The 23,375-nt window shown below is 37.1% G+C and overlaps 1 protein-coding gene across 1 annotated transcript in view; it reads left to right on the top strand.

The window, feature by feature from the left end:
- The first annotated feature begins 10,144 nt into the window (after positions 1 to 10,144).
- Positions 10,145 to 23,375, top strand: part of NEK10 (NIMA related kinase 10) — an 82,542-nt gene continuing 69,311 nt past the window's right edge. The window contains exons 1-12 of the mRNA XM_086467934.1: positions 10,145 to 10,218; positions 10,542 to 10,602; positions 11,698 to 11,828; positions 12,338 to 12,436; positions 15,254 to 15,338; positions 16,106 to 16,147; positions 18,128 to 18,206; positions 18,556 to 18,623; positions 19,645 to 19,724; positions 20,916 to 21,002; positions 22,428 to 22,652; positions 23,140 to 23,279. Of these exons, the coding sequence (XP_086324060.1) occupies positions 10,145 to 10,218; positions 10,542 to 10,602; positions 11,698 to 11,828; positions 12,338 to 12,436; positions 15,254 to 15,338; positions 16,106 to 16,147; positions 18,128 to 18,206; positions 18,556 to 18,623; positions 19,645 to 19,724; positions 20,916 to 21,002; positions 22,428 to 22,652; positions 23,140 to 23,279 (1,171 nt within the window). The remainder of the gene's footprint in view (positions 10,219 to 10,541; positions 10,603 to 11,697; positions 11,829 to 12,337; positions 12,437 to 15,253; positions 15,339 to 16,105; positions 16,148 to 18,127; positions 18,207 to 18,555; positions 18,624 to 19,644; positions 19,725 to 20,915; positions 21,003 to 22,427; positions 22,653 to 23,139; positions 23,280 to 23,375) is intronic.

Genomic DNA, 23,375 nt, shown 5'->3' with positions numbered 1-23,375 from the left:
AACTGAACCAAGGGCAATTGTGTGTATTTGTGCGTGTATATATATCACTAGGATATTATACCATGGAAGTGTGATTTTCGGTTTATGGAGCGACATGTATTTAATTCTGCCATTGTTTAGGGCACTGTAGATATGCTTGCATAATGAGAAGATTTTCCTACAAATAAGATGAGTGGTAATCACACTTCAGCTATTTATTTTATTGGAAATTTTATTTTTGTTTTTAAATGGGAAGATTGTAATGAATGCATATTATTTTCAATAATCAATATTTGCATAAAAGTTAAATCAGCTTTTGCTGATGATTACTGGTCCACATTGCTTAAAATTTTGCAATACCTCCATTTATACTGTACGCTACAGAGGTTTGTTTTCCATGCAGGCAGATACTGCTTGTTTTTGCAGGGTATACTTTTTTTGTGATTTCATAGAACAAATATTAATGTGCCGTTGACAAGAACTACTGTGTTTTATGTCTCCACTATGTGCTAGTGTTTTCTGGTTTCTGTCTCTCCTATTTTACAGAAGTGGCCTAGGGCCCTAAGTCAGGTGGTTAGTTAATCCATAATATATATATATATATAAATACCCTGTTCTGCCACTTTTTTTTTTAAAAAAAAAATCACTCTTGATTTTTTTATTATTGTCCAGTAGCAGTATGAGTGCAGTAATTACAGTCCCAAGTCAGTATTTGACATTCTGGACACTCCATGTTTACGCAACATAATTTGATTTACGGACAGCGATTTGTTCCATAGGAAGTTACACATGCTGACCACACAAGTACTCCTGAAATCCTCTGTTCCTGTTTTTACTTACATTTTTTCCATCAATTTCAGTCTGTTTTACTCAGCTGTAAGACCGAAACTTTAGAGTATTTCATGTCATCATCAAATATATTTCTTGCTTAATTATTTTTTAAACTTACTGTGTATTTGATTAAATTAGCTGTAGTTTTAATTCTGTAATAGGTTTATGATCAGTATTATTTTATGGATTATAAATTGCTTCTGGTATTTGTGTGTACAGTTCTGATCCTCCTCTCCATTGTAAAAGGGCATATATGATAGCACACCAACTTATTTTTAAACATTTTATTTATTTTAATTAGTATAAATTTTTATCATGTAAGTTGCATTGAAAAAGTAAATATTCATTTATTAAAGTAAATGGGATTTTTTGGGGCTCACTGATAAAGATGCAGTCAGTGCATTTATTGTATTTACATTTTCAAGTTCTAGTGTTTAGTATTGTAATATTTGAAATAATGAGAATTTTATGTGCAAGTGCAAATCTTCGATCCATTACCTGTGCAGTTTCCATTGTTAATGTTTTTTTTTTTTTTTTGCCTTACGCCTTAGTTTTTTGGCTTTAATTTCTGAAATTATCTCTTTACATTCTGAATTGCCACTAGCCCTTTGTGAATATACTACAATGGCTTTAATTAGAATCTGTGCTCATTTAAAATTAGAAGATGCTGTTTGCTTAATTCTGGTTTTGGCAAAGTTGAGGGTTTTACCATGGCCTACGTGATAAAATTCTCAACAACTGCAAAAGGAGCTGATTCTGGAGGAGGGCAGAGTTCATCTGAAAATACCACTTGAGGTGGAATTTTGGTGCTCTTTAGCCAAGTGTCACTTAGAGAGAAGATAATTGTATATTACAAAAATAAAGCAATCAGTGAGAATAAATAGAAACATTTTAAAATAGCATTTAAGTTACATGGACTGTTAACCCATTCCCTTTAAATGTAATGTGAGAAGACAGTTTAAATCATAGTGTACAGCAATACGAATAATGGTATCCAGACTGTCATAACAAAGGCTCAGGCCAGTGGCAAAGCAAGCGAGGTCTACATTACCAGCTTGACCAGTACTGTGTAATGGTCTGTATAGGTGTTCATCTATTCTTAGATAATAGTGTAGCTTGTGCCTTAGCTTGAGTATGTGCTTTTTCAGAAAATACCCAACTTTTCCCTCCAGACAAACTGAGATACAGTGGAACTATAGCAGAAGGTTTCCCAGACCTTCCTGCGTTATTTAAAAAAAAAAAAAAAAAAAAAAAAAAAACAGAAAAACACCAAACCACAAAGAAAGTACACATCTGCATGTCAGGTGTTGACTACTACTTAGCTCTTGCTGAATCAGAGGGAAGATATTTTGGGCAGTTTATGTAGCGTTATCCACAACACATTACTTTTGTACTAGTCCTCCCAGTAGAGTAGAATTCTACGCGTCATGTTCACAGTCCTGCTACAGTTTCCAAAGACTCAAAAAATCACTATAAGCCTCTTAGAGATTTTTTTTTTTTAAATCTTTTTAATGCCAGAAATCAGGGTTTCCCGATGCTGCACACTTTGTATCTGGCTTCTACTTCAGAAGTGTTAAGTTTTGGTCAATGTTACAAGAACTGGTTATTTTTCTAGTAAAGCTGAAAGGAAACAAAACCAAAGCCCCACAAGTCTAATCACAGTATTTATTTAATTTTAATCATGTAGCTATTTTGATCAGTGCCAGAAATACCATGACTTGCAAAGGAGTTTACAGTGACATTTAGTTCCAGTGTTCTTGGTGTCAGTAGCATGTTACGCTTGTACTTTTTTCCCCATATGAACAGGAGAAGATCTGGTATTAAGTGCATAAAACCCTGTTGCTAATCTACAGTTAAGTGATTCACTGCTCATTTTATACCTTCTCTGCTTTAAAATCACACATAGTATTAAAGTAAAACAGCGAAGGATGTAGTTTACTATATGTAGGTACATGTTTTGCCTTAATGGATGCAGAAGAGCAGTGATAATTGCTGTGCACTGATTTTTTTTTTTTTTTTTTCCCTTTCATAGGGGTTAAGCCCTGTAAAAACTACACCAATGTATTTCCATTCCAACCATTAGAGGAAAATGAACAGTCCTGCACTTTTTTTAGATGCCTTCGTTTATTGGAATGGAGCTTAGTGCTACTGTGTATCTGGCTGCAGAGCCACCTCAGGAAGTCCCAAAGTCTCTCTTCTTTTTTTTTTTTTTCCTAATTTATTTATATATATGAATGTTTACATAAAGTGTAGGTCTTAATTTTGACCACTCCATTTAAATTATCTTCTAAAATATTTCACTTAATTTAAACACAAGACTGCATTTTATATTCCGCGAAACTCAGTATTTTGGTATGTGTTACAATGACATGCTTTTCATTCTGTTTACGTATGCCCAAGTTAATTATACTTTCTTCCTAGATTAATTTTGCAGCTATAACAAAATACCTTGTATAATTATTCAGTGAAATGTTCCAAATTGCCAAGTTTGTCATCATAAAACCTGCTAGGTTCAAATTTGGTGCCCTAGTGGGGGTTTTTCAACCAAACGTCTTGGCCATTTTTCCTGCATTTAATGACAGCTCTCCCGGAAGTTATCACTGGCTTCACCCGCGACTCTGTCTTTACATGGTGGCGTCCTCACCGGTGCCCTTGGCAGGGCAGGCTCGGCTGGCCGTAAGGCGCGTCTGTCGTGTCGCAGAGCCTGCGCCGGTTTCAGGGGTCGTCTTGTACATATGTTCTGTAAATCGTGAGGTAAATGGTTCATGGTTTTCAGTTCACAAACGTAGTCTGTTAGATGAGCACCACAGTGATTTTAGTTTTCTTTTTGATTTATATGATTAGTAATGTTTTAATTACTCACCTAGGTCAAATTAATTATCAAGTACAGTACAAATGTGTGAAATACTTTGTTTATACCGACAGTAATTTATTTTATGGCAAATTTTAAGACTAGAGGCACACAGCTTTGAGTCAGTGTAAAAATAGTGCTATAAATAAAGTAAATTGCTTAGGAATTTTAAGTCGATTTTATTTTGTAACATTTTTAGTGAAGAGTTCCAGGACTTTGTAGTTGGCATTGAAGTTAATCTAAAGACACTTTCGTATTGAATTTAGTATCTGTTGGCATTTATTTGGAATAATGAACGAGTTTGAAAATCAATACTTTTCTAAATGATTTTATTGGTAAGACAGGTAACTTACAATGTTTTTCTTTCTGTTGTCGGTGATCCTCCTGTGCAAAGGTGTCTTCCAGGGTCCAGCTTCTGTAGCTGAACTACAGTTTTGATTTTAATACTGATTATTTGAAATGTGACTACATACTGTACGGTTCGAATTTTTTATGACTGCTTTTCTAATTACAGTGATGTTTTCTTACTTTACAACACAACCCAAAGCGAGTGAAAGCATTGTTCCACGTGTTGAACCAATATTCAGTTTATACAGAAAACACGACTCTCTGACTTGTCTTTAATGTGAAAGATCCAGCCTTTGTCGTCTCGGTTACTGCCAGGATGAAACGATCTTTTGTAACGTTCCGGAGCGTTGGCAACAGCAATAAAAACCTACCGAACTGTACCGAGGCCTTTCCTCTTCTGGCGGCGGGCGGAGCGGGCCGCGCTGGGCCGGGGCGGGGGCGGGGCGGCGGGGCGGGCGTCCCCGTCCCCCTGGCAACCGCCGTCGCCAGGGTGCCCGGACGCTGCGGAGCGCGGCGCCTTGCCATTGGCCGGCGAGCCAGGCTCTTCTCGAGGACAGCGGGACGCGATTGGCCGCGGGGCGGGGTTACGGTCCCGGCGGGCGGAGCGTCGCCCTATCCAGGCGCGGGAGCGGCGGGGAACGCGCGCCGCGACGTGAGTGGGACGGGGCCGGGTGGGGGCCGGGGGGCGCGCGCGGCGCGAGCCGCCCCCCGGGAACCGTCCGGCGGGCGCAGCTCCTCGGAGCGGGGGCGGCCTCCGCCCGGGACCGGCGGGCTCGCTGCCCCCCCCCCCCCCCCCCCCCCCGTGGCGCGTAACCCCGCTGCCCCGCCCGCGGGCGGAGGGGGCGAAGGAGCCAGCATCGGGCTGCTGTCCTGACCGCGTCACGGTTCTGCCGCGGGGTCACCGGGCGATCGCGTTCTCCGGCCGCGGTGTAGTGAAGTCACGGAGAGGTAAAGGCTTCAAAGTTGGCGTTGGAAAGTCACGAGATCACGTTAGCGCTCAGGAATGCGCTTAAAGGCGCATCCTGGTATGAAGCGCTCGGAGCAGTGGAGCAGGCCCGGCCCAGCGCTTGGCCGTGGGTGCGGCGGCAGTGAGGGTCAGCCCCGGGGAATGGGGAGCTCCGCGGGGAGCCCCGCCTGCCGCCGCCGGGGCGCACCTCGGCCCGCGGCTTGCCCGAGACCAGGAGCAGTGCCTCTCAAATCAGGGCTCCTTTGTCCCCACCCTCCCCGCTCGTCCTAGCGGCGTCTTCCCCAGCCGCGCACCTTCACCGGCTCTGACCCTTCGGAAGGCATTAAGCAGTCACGGTTCCTAGAGGCTCTGAGTAATAGCGGCACAATTCCCTAAAAAGGTCTGCCTGGTAGCCAGGGCAGAGAGGGTGAATGTCAGAGCTGCGTGTTATTCTTCAGCTGATGCAGAGCTGCTCGCTAGACCTCAGGAATCCTCTCCCCTCTCTCCCCCTGCATTGGGGAACGGCAGTTGACAGGGTGCATTTAGGCGGGGTCTACAGCTAAAAGTTACCATCTAGAAAATAGCCCAGAGACTCACATTGTGTGGGGCTAGGAATCTGAGAATAGGCCTGGTCATTTATGGCTTCCGTGGAACTTGAGTGGTGCAGAGAGAAAACAAAAAAAAACCGCACCCCAAAACCAACAGTGGCTTGAATGCGGGTTTTTTTTGGGAAATAGAAGCCTTATACTGGATCATAGCTAATTTTCAGAGAACCTTTGAAGTTGTTATTAAAAAAAAATAAAATTTGACATAAATATATGTATGAGGCAGCTTTCATGTATAGCGAACACGCGGATTTCCATATTGATTCAGCCAATAAAATATGTAACAAATACTATTCAAACATTGTCCATATGGGTTCGTCAGTAGACTTTCCTAGAGGTGAACTGTCACCAGTGGTGACCCATCCTTTTGACTGCCAGACTCCCTGAGAACAAAGGGGGAAGCAGTTCAGTTGGTTTCATCAGACTGGAGAAGGGAAAGTAGCTTTTGGGAACTTTACATCATCTTTGATGCTTACTTTGCCATCATTTTGACCATATTTGAAATACATTTCTATTTTGACAGTAATATATTGATAATTGCTCTTTTAAGGAGTGAATTTTCATCTGACCTCACACCCAGCTGATGGTATTAGATGCATTCCTATCTAGCAACAGCATCAAAAGTCTTATTAAAGCCAAGATATAATATATCTACTGTTTCTTTATCCACCTTAAGCCAGTTAACCTTCTGTGTATAATTATATAGTGGAACTCAGCCACTGGAGTGATTAAGAAAGGGGTTCAAGGGTAAATTAAGCAGCTAGTTGGCTTACAAACTATCCTTATCCAGTAGTTATTGCTAATGAAGATTATAAAGAATGTAAGACATCTTTTTGTTTAAGAGTTTCTAACCATTACACTGTAGTTTGTGGGAGCAGATTTATCGTCCAACATATCTTTGCGTTTTTGTCTATTTTGGGGTTTGTTTTCACCTTCTGAAGCTTTATGTGCTTGTGTCATCTGTGATAGATACTGGACTGGGCCACAGATCAAGTCTGGGGTGGTAATTCCTTTGTCTCCCTTTTCTCATCATGTGAATTCTATCATTTCTGACAGGGTTCTTGGAGCATTTCTTGTCCTATCCTGCATGCCAGCGCTATCAGAACACATCTTTCTTCCTATGTAATTGAATTAACGTAACTAATTAAATGTAATTATCCCCAGTTAAAATGAATTAGTTAACATTACTCTCATTTCATTGTTTTAAATGGAATTAAATAGGACTCCATGCTGTAAAGACATTTTCCTTTTAATGTGTTTCTGTTCTTTTAAAGAGTTGTCTGATCTCAATCTCTTTCTGGTAAGTGAAATGCAAGTGTTGTTTGGTTTGTTTCTTACACATTACTCATGGCTGGCTTAATAGCTGGGGGATAGTTATGAGGATAGTTAATAGCCTGGCTCCATGGAAATTTCTGCTTGCACCAGTAAAGAACAAACAGGGGTGGGAACTTACTCAGTGATTTAAAGAAAGTCAAATAACTGTGAGAATAGGTAAGGAAATATTTGATGACTGTTTTCTCTCAGGTTTATGGCTGATGCAAGGAAAATGGGGTTGTTTCCTTTTGTCTACCCCTCACTCAGGGTGTGGTGCTAATACACGTACCTGATTTAATGACTGGCTGCTGATGAAAGGGTTTTCTGCTCTTCTCCTTCTATTTACAGCTGTACATCCTTGCCCCCTGCCTTGTCAGCAGAGATACTCATCAGGCCACTGTAGCAGTGAGCTAAACTGGTAGAAAACTAGCTATACAGAGGGAGGCATATTGTTATCTGCCTCTTTAGTGCTCTAAACTGGCTCAGGTTTGGGTCAGACCAGCTGAAGAAGTGGAAGGGAGTGGCTGAAGTTGAGAAGTGAAAGGAAAGGGGAAAAGATTTGCTGTTTTCACCAGCAGCTGGCTGTTAATTAACGGATTTATCTGTGTAGTAAAGCTGAAGGGCACAACACTTCGAGCTGCATGGATAAATACTCCTTTCTGCATATTGTCCCTGTCCTTGTACAGCAGAAGTACTTGGGGACAAGCTATAAGGTCATCAGGGTTAAAGCAGGAGAGATTATGTGTAACCTGAATCAGGTTTCCTAATCCAGCAAGCTGTGCACCTGTGGTAGTGCTGTGCTGACAGACCAAAGAGATTGTGCAGGGTCAATTTGTGGCCTCTTTTTTGTTGAAGTGCTTACTGGCTTCTGCTGGCTTAGTGGCCTCTAGGAAGCAGAGAGGTAACCTCAGGATGAGTCCTCAGGGCTGGGTGAGGGCTGCATCCTCGGGTGAGCTGCATCCCTTCATTCTCAGACAGCAGCGAAGGGAATTTGGCTAGATGTTTGTCGTGTTCATTTTATGCAGGGGCATTTGGATCTGTAATGGCAATGAACCTTTAAAATATTAGTCAGCTGTTTCTCTGATTCATCTTTAATAAGGTACCACAAGCAGCAAAAGCATTGCACTGGTCGCCCTAAAGCAATGTTGGTCTACAGTTGTAAGATTTTGTAAAAAATCACAAAGATGTAACCACTTTAGATGAAATTCTAGCCATACTGGGAATCCTGCTCGTTTTGGTTTAGAGGTTTAGCCCATGCGTTACTTCTTTAAATGGAATGCTGAAAATTTTAAGATTTGACTGTATTTGCTTATGGACAAGTTGGGTTTTTGTGTGATTTTGTTCGGCGATTCTTTAATTGGTTGAAATCTGTTCTTTGTACACATGTATTCATGACCAAGTTGATAATTTGTGAATTTCATGGTATTTCTTACTGTGGAAATGTGAGGTGATGATTGCATCGTGTCATGCCTCAGTAATATGCCAAATGGATGGGAGTATTGGGGAGAGGATATAAAATACAAGTATCACTAAAACAATAGGTGGAAATTCTTACTCATGAGGATTCTTAAACATGCTTAGTGATGTACATGGTTTCTCTTAACTTTTACTGCTTTTGAAGCACAGGAAATAAATCAGTTCAACTGACTTCATTTGGCTTAATCTGAATTCAGGAATTTTGTCTGCTGACTGGTAGAACAGATCTTGTTTATATTCATTCCCTGGTGATAACTGGTACAATAGAAGTGTTCTGAGATGTTTTTTAATAACCTTGTTGAGTGGATGTGTGGAGGAGAGAGGAGGAATTTCTGGGGATGCAGATCAGTCATTCTCTGTGGGAGCACTGGTGGTAGCATAAAGGCTTGTTCAAAAGGATAGAAATGGTTGAACTGAACTTACAGGCCACTTACCAGAGTGAGTTAATACAGTGCATGAGTTCGTACTGTCAACAGTTGCATTTTGAGTAGTTCTGTGTCTGATGTGAGAATGTATAATTGGGAAAATAACTGATTTTCAGTTGGGAAGCAGCAGCTTTTGGTGGTTTATGAGACACTTGTTTCCTGCCAGGTTTTCTTCTTCTTTGCCTTCATGAGGAAGAGGAATAAAAATCAATAGCAGAGGAATTCTACACTGCACAAAGAGAAAAGGAGGCTATCATATTTCATATGGAAAATCCTGTTAAAGAGACACCAAAGGGAACATCCGAACGGTACATGTTTAGTGAATTGTACATGAGTAGAAATGACCAGATAGTGGTATTACATCCTCGTTTTTTTAAATCAAAGGTGCTCTACCAATATGCTGCAGCTGTATGCAGTTCTCTGGGGTAATTCTTCAGCCCCAGCCTGCTCCTCACCATCCTTTTTTAACTCGGAGCAGTATCTGCATCAATACAATTGCTTTTGTGGCAGCAAGAGATTCCTTTTGACTATCCTCTTTCTATGTCTTTCTCTCTCTTCTAGGACTTTATAAGATTTTCAGTGAACAAATGCTGTATACTATGCAAGCCACAAGCTGTGGGCTTTGGTGGGAAGTCAGAGCTACAGACTGAACGTTTGTCTGCAGTGGATCTATATGGGGTAACGGCCCTGATAAGGCCAGGCCATACAGCTCTGCTCATCTGTGGAAATAATCTGTCTGTCCCACTGCAAGAAAAGCTGGGTGCTGTTGGTATATGGCATTCAGCTGAAATTCAGAAGACCCAGATTCCAAACTGCTGAAAATTTCTGTGGTTCTTTGGTAGACGCATGATGTATGCATCTCATTTATTTGTCAGATACATCCTTTTTCTACCCTTCATCTGTCTTGTTTATTTAGGTAATAAAACTATTATATTATCTGTTGTCTGGAATACAGCTTCTGTGATACAACGTTGATGTCAGCCTGTAAGCACTGCTCTAACATAAATAGCCAATCCACAGTGAGAAATAATGGTAATAAGGTGCAAGAAGAGGAAAAATCCTGATGAAAAATACATGTAATAGCAAGACAGCCAGTATTATCTACCCATGTGTTGGGAAACCAAGGTTTCTGTCTGTTAGGTTAACTACTTTATGTTAATATCTGGAATTCTAAAGGATATCCTCATATAATGCTCAAGGGTTCATGTTGAGAAAACGGTGAAGCTGTTTTTTTTTTTTCCTTTCTTAAAGTTTTATCAGTTGCTTCTGGAAATAAATGTGTTGCTTTTGCTGCAATGATATAATTCTATCTAACTTTTATTTTTAAGGAAATGAGTTTTTAGCCGTGTGATGATAACAGTGATACACAATGCCTGATCAGGACAAAAAGTTTAAGAGCGCAGAAAAAGCAACAGACAAAAAACCTCGTGGGATCTCTATGAGGTATAGTATCTGATGTCTTACTTTGAACTTCAGCAGGACCCGTGTGGAATTTGCACTAGCTGCCAAAGCCGAATGCTTTAATTTGAAATGCAGTATAAACATGACAACTGTTACTCTGGTCACAAAGTTTATTTACACCTTTGTTGATTTAAGGCATTCTGGACAAGCTATAAATGCTCCTGTACGCAAAATGGGGACACTAGGCAACGCTACAAAACTTTATTTTCTGTCAGTAGCATTGTTGCTTGTTGACCTTTACTCTTACAGAAGTACTTTTATGTAACTATTAACACATATATTTATGCTATTGTGTTTTATCCTAGGGATTATTCTGATCTTAAAAGACTTCAGTCTCTCTTAAATGTTCAGTCAAGGGACCAACAGGTATTTTTCAATAACTATTATTAAACATGCTGTAGAATTATGGTTTGTGGCAGGTGCTTAGGATATTGTGTTCCATCATGATTAAACATATTAGCAAGATCTTGTGTAGAGAATGGTGGTTTTTTGGCAACATTAGAGCTTCTCTGTGGGATAAATCCCATTTAGAAGGGGTGAAAGAATGAAACCGACCTACTTCTCATACTACTCTGACGTAATTTTTGTTTTGACAGGAAAAAAAAAAGCTTTGTTTTGTATCTTGTGCAGGTTTTATCCAGCTATTGTTGCATATAGTCCAGTAGCCTAACAGATTTGTTTTCTTCCATGCCCTTCCACAATGTCATAAGAAGGTAGGCTTAGAGATATATTAGTTACAACATGATGAAGAGTGGTAAAGGATGTAAAACAAGATCAGCATTTTAACCATAAACAATTTGTCTTTGGAGAATAATACTTCAGCTAAAAATCTTCAGGGCATAAATATCAATGTATGAAGCTTAATGGACACAGTAAAAGCTCCTTCACCTCAACTCACTTAGCGAAGCTTGTATTTGTCATTTAAAGCAAAGAAAACCAACATATGATGGTGGGTGTTAGTCCTTGGAACGGCAGAAAATTTTCTCCCTTTCTATTCTGTAAAAAGATATGACAAAATGATTTAGGGATTCATCCATGTGAGACAGGAGTTACACACTGTCTTCTTGGATAAAGGCTTGTAAGCAGAAAGCTGAAATATCAGAGTTGTACAACCTAAAAAGAACATGAAGGCTGGGCAGTTGTAGAGGTCGGACAGGTAAGGGGAGCATACACAATGAGCATGTGTTGCAGATTCTATTGAGCTTTACTATTATAAATTTTAAAAGACACTGTTCTTCGCATTTGAGATATCTCCGTGTACTTGTTTTTCAGCCCTTCTTTGCATCAGTTTTCTACCATGTCAATTTTGTTTTGCGTGGGGGGTGTGTGTATTTTATAATGGCAAGATATATGTCCAAAGCTCAAGTCAGAACTTGAGAAAAGGTACTTTTGCTTGATAACATTCTTACAAAACTTAAAATGCAGTGTTTGCCTCATGAGTACTGTCACTTTCCTCCTTAGCTTCCAGCTATACATTTTCAAAGTGGTCAAACCAGTGTGACAAGAGCTTGGCAAAATGTGAAAAGCAATGAACAAAAATGCCATGGTCAATGGCAAGAATCAACAGAAGCTGTTGAGCTTGAAAACTTTAGGTAAAAAAGACCCCAAAACTAATACAATGACACTGTGTCGCATCTGTGAATATCTTTGTGTGTCTAAAGCTTGTTGAGGTGTTGAAGGCATTTGTATTTGTACTTTTGTCTGTTACTTGTACTTTCATGTTAATCCTCTATTGGAGATATGAATTCTGTATTTTTGACACTCTAGACCTAACTGTGAATGTTCCTGCCTTTGTAAGTTTCAGACACATGCTCCCACTCAGCAGAGTGTGCCATTGAGAATCAACATAGTAAATTTAAATAAAGTAATGGTTTCTTTATTTGGAGAGCTTATACCTTTATAATAGTTTCAAATTATGCTTGAGACAGACTGTTCTTCCATACTGTTCATGCCTGGGAATTTGAAATTGTGTTACTCCATAATAACTGCTGATATGACGTTTCTTGATTTTTCATGATAATGCTAAGTTTTGGCAATCTAAAATTATCTTATGGCAAGAAAATTAGCAATTCAACATTTTTCTATTTTTTTTCCTCATTAGTGTGACCTACAAGAATGAGAGAAATTTTAGTGAACATCCCAAACACAAGCTGTTTCAAGAGATCTTTACAGCTTTAGTTAAGAACAGACTTACCTGCAGGTCGGTATATTGAACACTGAATATATGTGAATTCTATATATATAGAATATATATCCAAGAAGGAGGGTCACTCTGTCTTGCCTTAAGTGAAGAACCAGGATGCATGGATACTATTTCATATTTTTTCAACAACAGACCTCTGTATGGAAACTACCAGCTTCACATCTCTGCATAATCTCAGTTTTAAACAACCACTTCTGTATTGGCTTTGAAGACGTAATGCCTGGGTTAGTGTGACAGAAGAAGGAAGGGCTGGGTGCGTGATGAGACTTGGATGACCAATATTCTAACAGCTGCTATGTTTACTTGATTATTTGTCCATATCTGGTATCTGTAATCTATGTCTTGCTTTTCTGATTTCATTTTTATTTTACTGATTTTATTTGTATTTTACGGACTGCTGCCTTTATATGGAAAGGTCAATGGCTTTTATAAAATTCAGTTGAGTTTATGCTACTGTTCATATTTATTTGTATTCATGTGTATAACAGAGTTTATAAAGGGAAAACCCATTGTTATGCTGCACTGATTTGTGAGAGGAAGAAGTGCAAGACCTTAAAAAAAATAGTGGGAGCAGCAAAAAATATTTTCTGAAAAAAAAAGAATGTGTTTTTCACATTTCTTTTACTTTACAGCACTGCAGTATGTTGTATTTTTCTTTTATAAAGCCCAAGTACCTTTTCTAAAAAAATCTTAAGTGGTACAGAAGCTTAAAGAAGGAATCTTAGAGCATTTAAAGGTATTAATGTATAACTGCTAGAATTTACAGAAGAACTTAAAAATCACCAAAAAAAAAATCAGAGTTTGCTTAGACTTTTTTTCAGAACTAACTCAGGGACTAGGGACCTCATCTTTGATTATCTAAATAGCAGTGAGTTTAAGATCATTTAAGTGATTTGTAAATCTGGTACATCTTTTTTGCAAGTGAACTTTATCATCACGGTACCCGCCAGTGGGGTGTCAGTTGCTCAGCTTCATTTGCCAAAAATCGAAGAATTACTTACATTCTGTCTTCCCGTGTTCTATTTATACATTTTGACATATCTAGCTCATATTTTGGTTTTTGTTTTCTTTGATACTTGTTGATGATGATATAGCAAAACCAGCCCCTTTCTTAAAAATGGAGCACCCAGGTAAGGTGAAAGAAACAAGCGTATATTAGTAGGTATGTGAAACCCATAAGGTAAGTGCAGTTACAAAGGTGATTTAGTTGCCTTTGTAAATATTTTACTGTGACTGTGATAATGTCCTCTTTTTGGAACTGCTGCCATTGCATTTTGTCAGAGCCTTAGAAACTGTCACCTTGATTTGCATTACATACTTTTGCTGGCATAGCTACGTTGGTTGGGGTGCAAGAAAAAAATCACACCCACTTAGTGGCATCACTGTGTCAGCAGAAGTCCTGGTTGGAGATAGCTCTGTTGACAAGAAAGCTGTTATCAGCTTAACTTAAGTAGTTTAGGTAAGGAGTATAACTAAGCAGGCAAAAAAACTCCTGCTGTCCTATGCTGGATATACACTGGGATGTCTAATAATGTGTATTGTAAATGTAACTGTAGAGTAAGAGGCTCTCAAATGTTAACCAGGCTCAGAGAATTACTGTCCCTGCTTGAAAACGTGACAGATGTGTTGCTCCATTAAAGAAACTAAGTTCTGGCAAGAGTCAAAGCTTTTTGAAAGAATAACTTTGTAGAACCACCATGGTAATGATTTTCAGGCCACATTAAAATCTGACCTACAAATTTTACCGACACATATATGGTTGCTGTTTTCTTTCCATAAAACTTTTGTGCTGTTCTGAAGTGGCCAATTGTGGAATCATAATGAAAAATTGTATTACTTTGGGCAGAATATTGGCATAGAAGGGCTGATATTTTATTAGTCTCTATTTGTAAAATGTTTATTTTCATCAAAATATTTTTAGCTATTGGTGATGTTCCCAACTGCAAATGATAAAAAGGAAAGAGAACTGCCACATCCCACAGACTTCTTCCATTCCTTGGAAACTTGCCCAGAAACTACAGATTCTGTTCTCTCTGTTAAAACAACAACAACAAAAAAACCCACCACAAAGATACTAATTTTAGCTTTATTTTAAATAGGAAAATGGGGATATGTACCTTCAACAGACAATGGAAATTGTGATTCCATTACTGGTATTTTATGCAGGATTACTGCCCCTGGAAGCTTTGTGCAAATCTGAGTTGTGTTTTCTGCCAAGTCTTGTGCTGAGGAGTTGTATGGAGAAATGTGAAAGAGAAAGTTCTATTTGGAACTATAATCCTATATTGAGAACATTTAAACTAAATAACATGTTATTCCAAGGACTAATAGTATTGGAGTTTTTAAAACCCAGGATAGATTATGATAATTCAAAAAATTATTTCAAATTATCTATTTTTACTTCTGTAGCATCCATATTTCTACATAAATATATTTTGTGTATTGAAGTGTGATATGTGATTTCTCAGTGATTTTGCCCTTTTGGGCCTTGATCCAAACACTTAAAATAAGTTTATATCAAAGCATGATCATTTTGTGCTTAGATATAAGCATGTGCTTTCCTGCATCAGCTCAGTGATAATATTGATGGCTGGCCATGTTCATATAATGAAATAAATTTATTTAAAGCTGGTACTGTGTTTGAATGTAAATGATATTAAAAGTTCTATAGTCTAGTATATTGTACAGCTGTTGTAGGTCACTAATCTTCTAGTCGATTGATTCCTGAATCAAAGTGGTTTATTTAAGGGTTTTAACAATTTTTTTTTTTTTTTTAATTGTATTTGGTTTGTGTTTTGAATATTTCTTTTACAGGGAGTGGGTTAATCAAGCTTCATCTACACATTTTCTTAGAGTATTAATCTGCCTGAGATTATTAATAAGGGATCCATGCTATCAGGTCAGTATATCAAAGTATTGTTTCTTGCTTGGATAAGAGAATGCATATGAGCATCATGCATATGAATGTGCTGGTGCATGTGTGTAAAAATGTGCGTTCTTATGAATACATACTTACGTATGTCCCTATATTTCTGTATGTGAAGATGTGATTTGCAAACAAACAGATTCCAAGAGTGAATTTACACTGTTACGGCAGAACTTGCTATATTTCTGGTATTTCTTATGTAACATCTGTTGTTGCTAACCCTAATGAAGAACCTGTAAATCTCCGTAACAGATGGCTTGGTCATTGCTCTGAGCCCTAGACTCTGTACTTAACTTTACCATATAGACATGTAAGATTCCAATAATGGAATAACTGAAGAAAACTGAAAGCTGCCTATTCCTCCTAGCAGCCCAATGCTCTGAACTACAAACAACTAGCTTTTAATTTTATTCTGGCTATTATAGTTGTTATTCATAGGACTAAGCCTCAGACATCTGTTAAGAAATTTGTTTTCATCTGTTTCTTTTCTATGTGTTGCAAAGCTTATAATGTTTTTCCAGTTTTAGAACATGTAAAATTTCATTTCTGCATTTTTATTTACCTACTTAGTCTAAGTAATTCTGAACTCTGAAGGTGCTAAGAATCCATTGACTTTGGCCACTGGAGTTAAGGTTTCTCAACACTCATAACAAACAGAGCATTTATATTCTAGAGTTCTGTCATTCTAGTGTTTTCTGTATTTTTACTCAGTTTTGAAAATTTTTAAAATTTTCTTTTAGGAAATGCTCCACAGCCTGGGCGGGATTGAAAATCTAGCTCAGGTAGAATTTCTCACAGTACCTTTGACCATTACGTTGCGTGTCAGTTTATTATGATAAGAATGAAATGCACTGTAAAAAGCAGTATGCATATATTCTTGGTTTATGGAAAGAAGTGAGTCTACTCCTCTGTTTGCACATAAACAGTTGTTGTGTTTTTTTTTTTTCACTAGTGTACGAAGCAGTTGTCCTTACAATCTAGCAGCACTAACCTATGACTTCTAATTAGGAGGCTTAACAAATGCCTCCTGAAGTGGGAGAAGGATTAGAAAAGTCAGTTCAATTGGTTCAGTCAAAAGAGACTGCAGGCTTTTGAAGGAATATGAGTAAAGTCACCTTGAACTGTAGCAAATGACTTTTTAAATGTAAAAGCATAGTGATAGGATGTTGAACAGGTTTAAATTTGGGGGCTACAGTACTTTTGCATTACAAAACATTATTGATAACTGACTGCTGTATTGTTACTGCTTTGTGTTAATACTGCTTTATTCCTGGGTTTTTGATACTTGTTCATCAGTGCGAATTTAGCAGTGAGATGTGTCGTATCTTGAATATTTTTGAAATTGTTGAGAGTTTTCTTTCTAGAAAAAAGATCAGAATTTTTATAACAAATGGATCTTTCTAGAATGCAGTCATCGTTCATTAATATTTATGGAGTCACTTGTATTTCAAAGAACCAATAGGTTTTCTGGTCAGACAATCACCTGTTTGAAATGTCCCTAAAGTTGCAGGAGTTAAAGATTATTAGTTTCTAATGCATATGCTTCCCACAGGAACTGCTTGGTGTTTTCTAATGTCACATGTCATTATTGCTTAGCCATACTTTTTGAGAAGCTTGTGCAGTGGCCTGCAAGTGGAGGCCTTAGGGACAGGAATCCAAATCCTATAATCGATAATCATTTTCACTATGCATGTGTTGCTCACATAGAGAAAAAAAGTCACGAGATGGAGTTTTTATAATTTCTAAACTTCTGGGGAAGTTAATCTTTTGTATCCTTTGCAGCAAGAGAAAATTGTTAAATGGGTTTCCAGTGCTCTGAAATGTAATTTGAAGAAAGTTATAGCTGAGACTTTCAAAAATCCCTCAGAAATTTGGAGGCAGTAATTTCAAGGTGAATTGTGCATCCAAATCTTCTTGCCAAATCACAAGTCTAAATTTGTCCATTAGACTATTTCATACAGCATTAAAAACATTTTTTTAGGCAGTTTCAGGTAAAAAACTGTTCTAATTTTAAAGTGTTTTGGGGTATTTTAGTAGAAAACACTAATAAAATTATTACCAGTATTACTTTGCGTAGTAGTGTCGTTGTCATGTGTGTTTTCTTTCTACATTGTGTGGTACTACTGTAGTTCTAGCCTCTCTGTACCATCTGCTTGAAACTTCTGTAGTTTTCCTATACAGTGTTCTGGAAATTTCAAAATGCCACCATATGCAAGACCAATATATATGTGATGCCAAGAATCGTATAATCATTTTGTGTGTAACAAACATTACATTTCTTGTGATAATTGTCATTTTGTGTAAAAATATGTTTGATCAGGAAGTCATTAGATTTATTAAAAAAGATTGCCCAGGATTTCCCACCAGCTGGCTATGTCCAAAAAAAAAACCCAACAAAGAAACAAAATCCTCCCCTGCAGTTGTGTAGGTTTTGCAGTCTGAGCCGGTCAGCTGTGTGGACTGAGTATCCATCTGGCTGTTCCAAATAGTGGCCAATGCTGAGGGAAAAGTTTGAGAGCAGAAACATGAAGTGATCATTCCCCAGAAAACTCTTATCAACCTCTAGCAACTTGCAAAGGTGGCAATTTTGGCCCAAGAAGTAGGGTCGTTGTATTTCATAATCTTCAGTGAATGTCTTCTCGGGATGGTGCAGACCTACCTCTTTCGTGAAGCAGATGCTCCACCTACAGGCTATTTCTGTGCATAACACTCTAGGTTTATGAATTCTTAATGGTATCCTTTATTTTTGCTCCTACTTGTAGCGTATGGAAACAGTAGCAAATGGCTATCTTGGTTACGGAGAAGAGCAGCATAATGTAGACAAGTTGGTCAACATGACATGTAAGTGTTATAGCTGATAACATAAATTGCAAGGGCACACAACTTTCTGTGCGAGGCTTAAAATGTTTGAAATACTTGAGGTGGTCATTAATAAGATATTGCTAGATTCATTGCAGGCATCATCACACAAGTAAAAACTGAAAATTGCTGTGGAAAAGCACATCTTGTTTTTGGACATAAGTGATATTTCCTTAAGAAATTAATACCTTTTTGTGCACTGAAGTAGTGGTAAAATGAGCTAGTCATGTTTCAAAGTACTTATGTGGTGTTTTGCTTTATCATCTGATTAGTAAAATGAAAAATATGAAGTGGTAAAGCTTCAATTTATGTGACTTCCTTTGTTCCGTAGACATTTTCCAAAAGCTTGCTGCTGTTAAAGATCAAAGAGAATGGGTTACAGCAAGTGGAGCACATAAAGTAAGTACTTTATAAAATTGCTAATTATAACCAATTAGCTACTTAACTGAATGACTTATGCTTTTCAGATTTGATCTAGGTGGGAGTAAATTCCTTACCTTGTCAAACTTACAAAGTAAGATAATCTCAGTTCTGTGTTTTACATATGCATTGGTATTATTATTTCTGGTATGTAAGTTGGCCTGTTGCATAGTTATTGGTTGGTTGTGATAAATAGGTGTTAAATGTTTGGACTAAACTCATTCGTGTAAAAGTTAGTACTCATGTTTACACTATCCTGAGCTACGTGTTACTATGATATAAATGGTTTTATATAACTTTTAAAATACAAAAAAATTTTAATTTATTTTTAATATACATTTCTGCTGTGATTTTTCACTTATAAAGTATTCTGTCTCTAAATGGTACAGTGTCAACTTAGATAGTGACAAACCTAAACATCACTTGCTATGCATTACCATCAGTCTGAGGATCTATACTTAACCATTGCTGATTTGTGGCCAAACTGAGAAACAGTAGAGATCAAGATCAGTGTAACTAATGCTTCATGATTCTATTATACTAAAATAAAACATTGACAATTGTGATCAGCTAGTATTGGACAAGATATTTTTAGAGAAAGTAGACAAAGTTTACTTTGTTATAAATCAATAACAGAATATATGCATGCCCTTAAATTACATACTGCATTGTTAAGCTGAAAATTACATTTTGCTTCAGGAGGCTTTGATTTAGAGTTCTGAAGTTTTTTACACAGTAACAGATTTTTACAACAGTGTATTAAGTTGGACAGATGCTTTAGCAGCCAAAAGAGATGCTAACTGTAGTTTGAGAATAAACATCCTTGCTTGTCCTAAGACTTAAAGTGTACTTTAAATGTGCCTAAGACTTTCAGTGTTTTGTGTCAGGATTTAGTATCTTCATTTTGACCTTTCAATTAATAACTCTGTATGTGTTTGAGTCATAAAATAAAATAATATAATTTATACTTATTTATCTTGTTTCATGTTTCATTTTCCAGACCTTAGTAAATTTGTTATCTGCCAGAGACAGCAATGTGCTTTTGGGTGCCCTCCTTGCTTTGACAAGCCTAGCAGAAAGGTAGGTTCAACTTAATGTGCTGTAGTTCACAGTAAGCATTTTAAAGTTATCTCTTGACACAATGTCAAAGTTGCCGTTTATGAGGATGACTTTTTTTTTTTTTTTCCCCAAAATGAGGCCTTGTTCTGTGGAGGTCTATGAAGTGTGCTTAATTTCATATTGAAGCAGTAGAAACTAAGTAGAAGCTTTGGTCGTTGCAGCAGACTTCTTGCTCATGTGGGGAATTTTGCAAGACTGGAGTCACTGAATCTCTCTTTGCAGTCCCTATGCAGGATTCTGGAATTCTGACTGACTTTCTGCATAGAAAGGCTTTTGTGCTGAGCTTAACATAAAAGTGCCTCACAATAACCAACACAAATATTGTTCAATGTAGTAAATAATGAATGCATACGCTCAAATCCATGTTTTTGTATCCTCTCTCTACTAATGACTGTTTTAAATAAGGATAAGACTTTTTTTTTTTCCTTGTGGGGAAGGGAAAAAAAAGAAGGAAAAATGCAGCATCTTTCATCCTTAGTAGTTTTTTAGAAGCAAAGCTGCTGCTTCTACATTATGTTCTGCTGACTTCCAGACTTGTATAACAATTTTATCTTTTGAATGAAAATTTATAAGGAAAATTACAAAACTGAAGAGAATAGATACAATTCCTTGAGATCAGTAGAAATTTATTTACTAAGATTTATCTGGATTTTCTCTTTTCCCAAATTTCTTTCATTCTGTTTCAGTTTAATTTTTTTTAATATCAGTATTAATTTAAACAATATTATACATACATTTTCAACTTCCATTTAACTCTTCACAGAATTAAATGTGTTACTTTCTTGTCCAGTGCAAATGTATTTGGAGTATATTACAAATATTCATGGAAATTGTAATTGATTCTAAAAATGTACCTCATTTGATTAATTTCTGATATGAAACAAATGAAATACATTTGTGTTTTTACTTTTATGCATTCACATTTACTTTTTTGTACTGGGAAAACTGAAAATTGTTGCACTGTCGCTTTTGACACCAGCATGTTTTTGTGGCTTTAAACGTTTCTGTGCATAATATGATAGTATTACGTAAGACTTGTGGAAAAAAAAAAGAAACCTTGGTCAAATGTATAAAGAGGGAGGCTAAAGAGCAATGTGGGATTTTTTTCATATAATTAACTTGATATAAATGCCAGGAATAATCAATTTGTAGTCCAGAATGTAGGGAGAAGATAAGTGAGCTCACCATTGTTGAGAACTTGCTGGTGATATTACATGAATACGATTTGCTTTCTAAAAGGTGAGACTTTGCTTGTAGATGAATTGTGTTAAAATATATCTTGACTGTTTCATTTAAGGACATGTTTGCTTAGAGGAATTAGAAAATGTGCCAAATATAATTATTTGATATAATACTCAAGGTAAAGTTCTGACACCTATGTGTTTTCAGTCAGATGTTGATACAACAAAATCTTTTCTAGTAGTTTTACTACAAGCTGTCTCCTCACTCTCCACTGATGGCCTACAGTGCAGTGCAAATAAATTGCAATGTTACCATAAAATGATAGCAGTTGCTTTCTTGGTGCACCTTCTCTTTGCTCCTGGAAGACGGGAGTGGTTACATGGAAAGCACACTGAACTCTGACAGTTCCTGGGATGCCCACTATAAACTAGTGAAAAATTGCAAGACATAGAGCTGTTGTAGTTTATGACAGAGGTTGGGTCAGACCCCACATCCCTTCAATCAGAAAATCATAAAGGCTTCTTCAGTTCCTTAAATGTCCTTTCATCTCACCTAAGACTGCTAGCCGAGAATAGTATATCTGCATTTCAGTAAGAAACAAAAGAATCAAATTTGATATGTCACTTATCCTATCACATTTAAAATTCTGAAGAGATTTTTTAAATTTCACACTTAATTATTTCACACATGTAAATTACTTTTATGACTTAAGGAATTGAATATACCAAAAGATTGTGTTTAGTTTCTGGGTTTGAAATTATTTAGATTATACATAAACCAAAAGTTTGTTATAAAAACTGGAATTTGAATGTAGACAGGAAGCTGATGATGTTCAATGCTGGTTAAGAATAAGTTTAAATTCAGATATGAATCTGAATTCGTATGTTTCGTCAAACACACATGTAGCTTTTTTGCTTCAAGTGGAAATGGAAATCCGTAATCATATTTTCTATGGAAAGTGCACCTTAAATGGAGTGAAGTTAATGAAAATCTTGATTAAACCTTTAAAATTATATATACAATCCCTTTTCTAAACATAATATTCCAACCATACTGGAGAAGAATCACCATTATTTGTGGAGTTATTCTAATTCCATAGATGGACTTTACAAATTCTTGCGGTCAGTGCTACTTGTAGAACTAATGCCTTTAACAAGAAGGTGGTACCATGGATGACTGCAGTCCACCTGGCCACCTCCATCCTGGCTGTGTAAGCTTGGCTGCCTATGCTGACAGTCAAACTCGATGTAAATATAATTTCATCCCTTGTGAAAATTTGGACCTTCTTCTTGTTTTTCTTTTTTTTTGAACAGTGACTTTAACCAGTTTGCAGTGACTTTAAGCAGTGTTCTTTAATTTCTTTTTTAATACAAGATCTCTGTTCTTTCTTAAACATTTGGTGTGGGTTTTTTCCCTTTACTAACTGACAATATAAAGTAATGATGGAGTTGTTAAAAGTTCTTGCTGATTTTTATTTTTTAGACTCACAGCAGAGTTGCTACGTCTCCTCTGTGCAGAGTCACAAGTCAAAGAGCAAGTAAAAATGTATGAAGGTGTTCCAGTCTTGCTCAGTTTACTCCATTCTGATCATACCAAACTTTTATGGAGTATAGTTTGGATTCTGGTACAGATTTGTGAAGATCCTGAGACTAGTGTGGAAATCCGGATTTGGGGTGGAATCAACCAGCTTCTTCATATATTACAGGGGTAGGTTTTCAGTCCTCAATGTGGCAGTTATAGGAGACTCTCATATTTTAAGATAATTTAACTAAGCCCCATTTTATCAAATAGCATCTTTGTTTTGTTCAGCTGTATGTGGTTTGCAGAAGTTAAAAGGCTATTTAGAACACTGAATAAGCAGCATTTCTTTTCAGCTATGCATATTTCTTATTTTTACCTTGTTATCTTAAGGTGTTTCTCATATTTTCAGTGTATAAACTAAATGAATAATAGATTATAAATAAGTCATTACTGCCTACTTAGTTTCCCTATTAATCAGACACCTATTCAGTTGTGAATATAATTGATGGACATGGTAAAGGAATTTTGTTTAAAGGCTTGTTTGCTTTTTCAAAGTGTATTAGCTAATTTAGTGAAAAACGGATGAATTTTCAGAACTTCAGAAATGGTCAACAAAGATGTTAAGCCTTTTTTTTTTATACTGCATTTTGATTTTTTTTTAAAATTTTTTCAGGGAAAGAAATTTTGTTTCTGATCGCTCTTCAGTTGGAAGTTTATCTAGTGCGAATGCAGCAGGGAGAATCCAACATCTTCATTTGTCAGATGATTTGAGTCCTGATGAGATGCAAGAAAATACTTTCTCACTTCAAGCAGGTAGGTTTATAAGGCCTAATCCTCTTTTATGTGTTTACTTACACTTGCGCAAAGAGATTAAAAGTATTTCAAAATTGAAATTGTAAACTTTTATAT

This window comes from Leptosomus discolor, chromosome 7 (genome assembly GCF_034619465.1).
Source record: "Leptosomus discolor isolate bLepDis1 chromosome 7, bLepDis1.hap2, whole genome shotgun sequence".
NCBI classification, from domain to species: Eukaryota; Metazoa; Chordata; class Aves; order Leptosomiformes; family Leptosomidae; genus Leptosomus; species Leptosomus discolor.
This window is presented reverse-complemented; position numbering and strand designations above follow the sequence as displayed.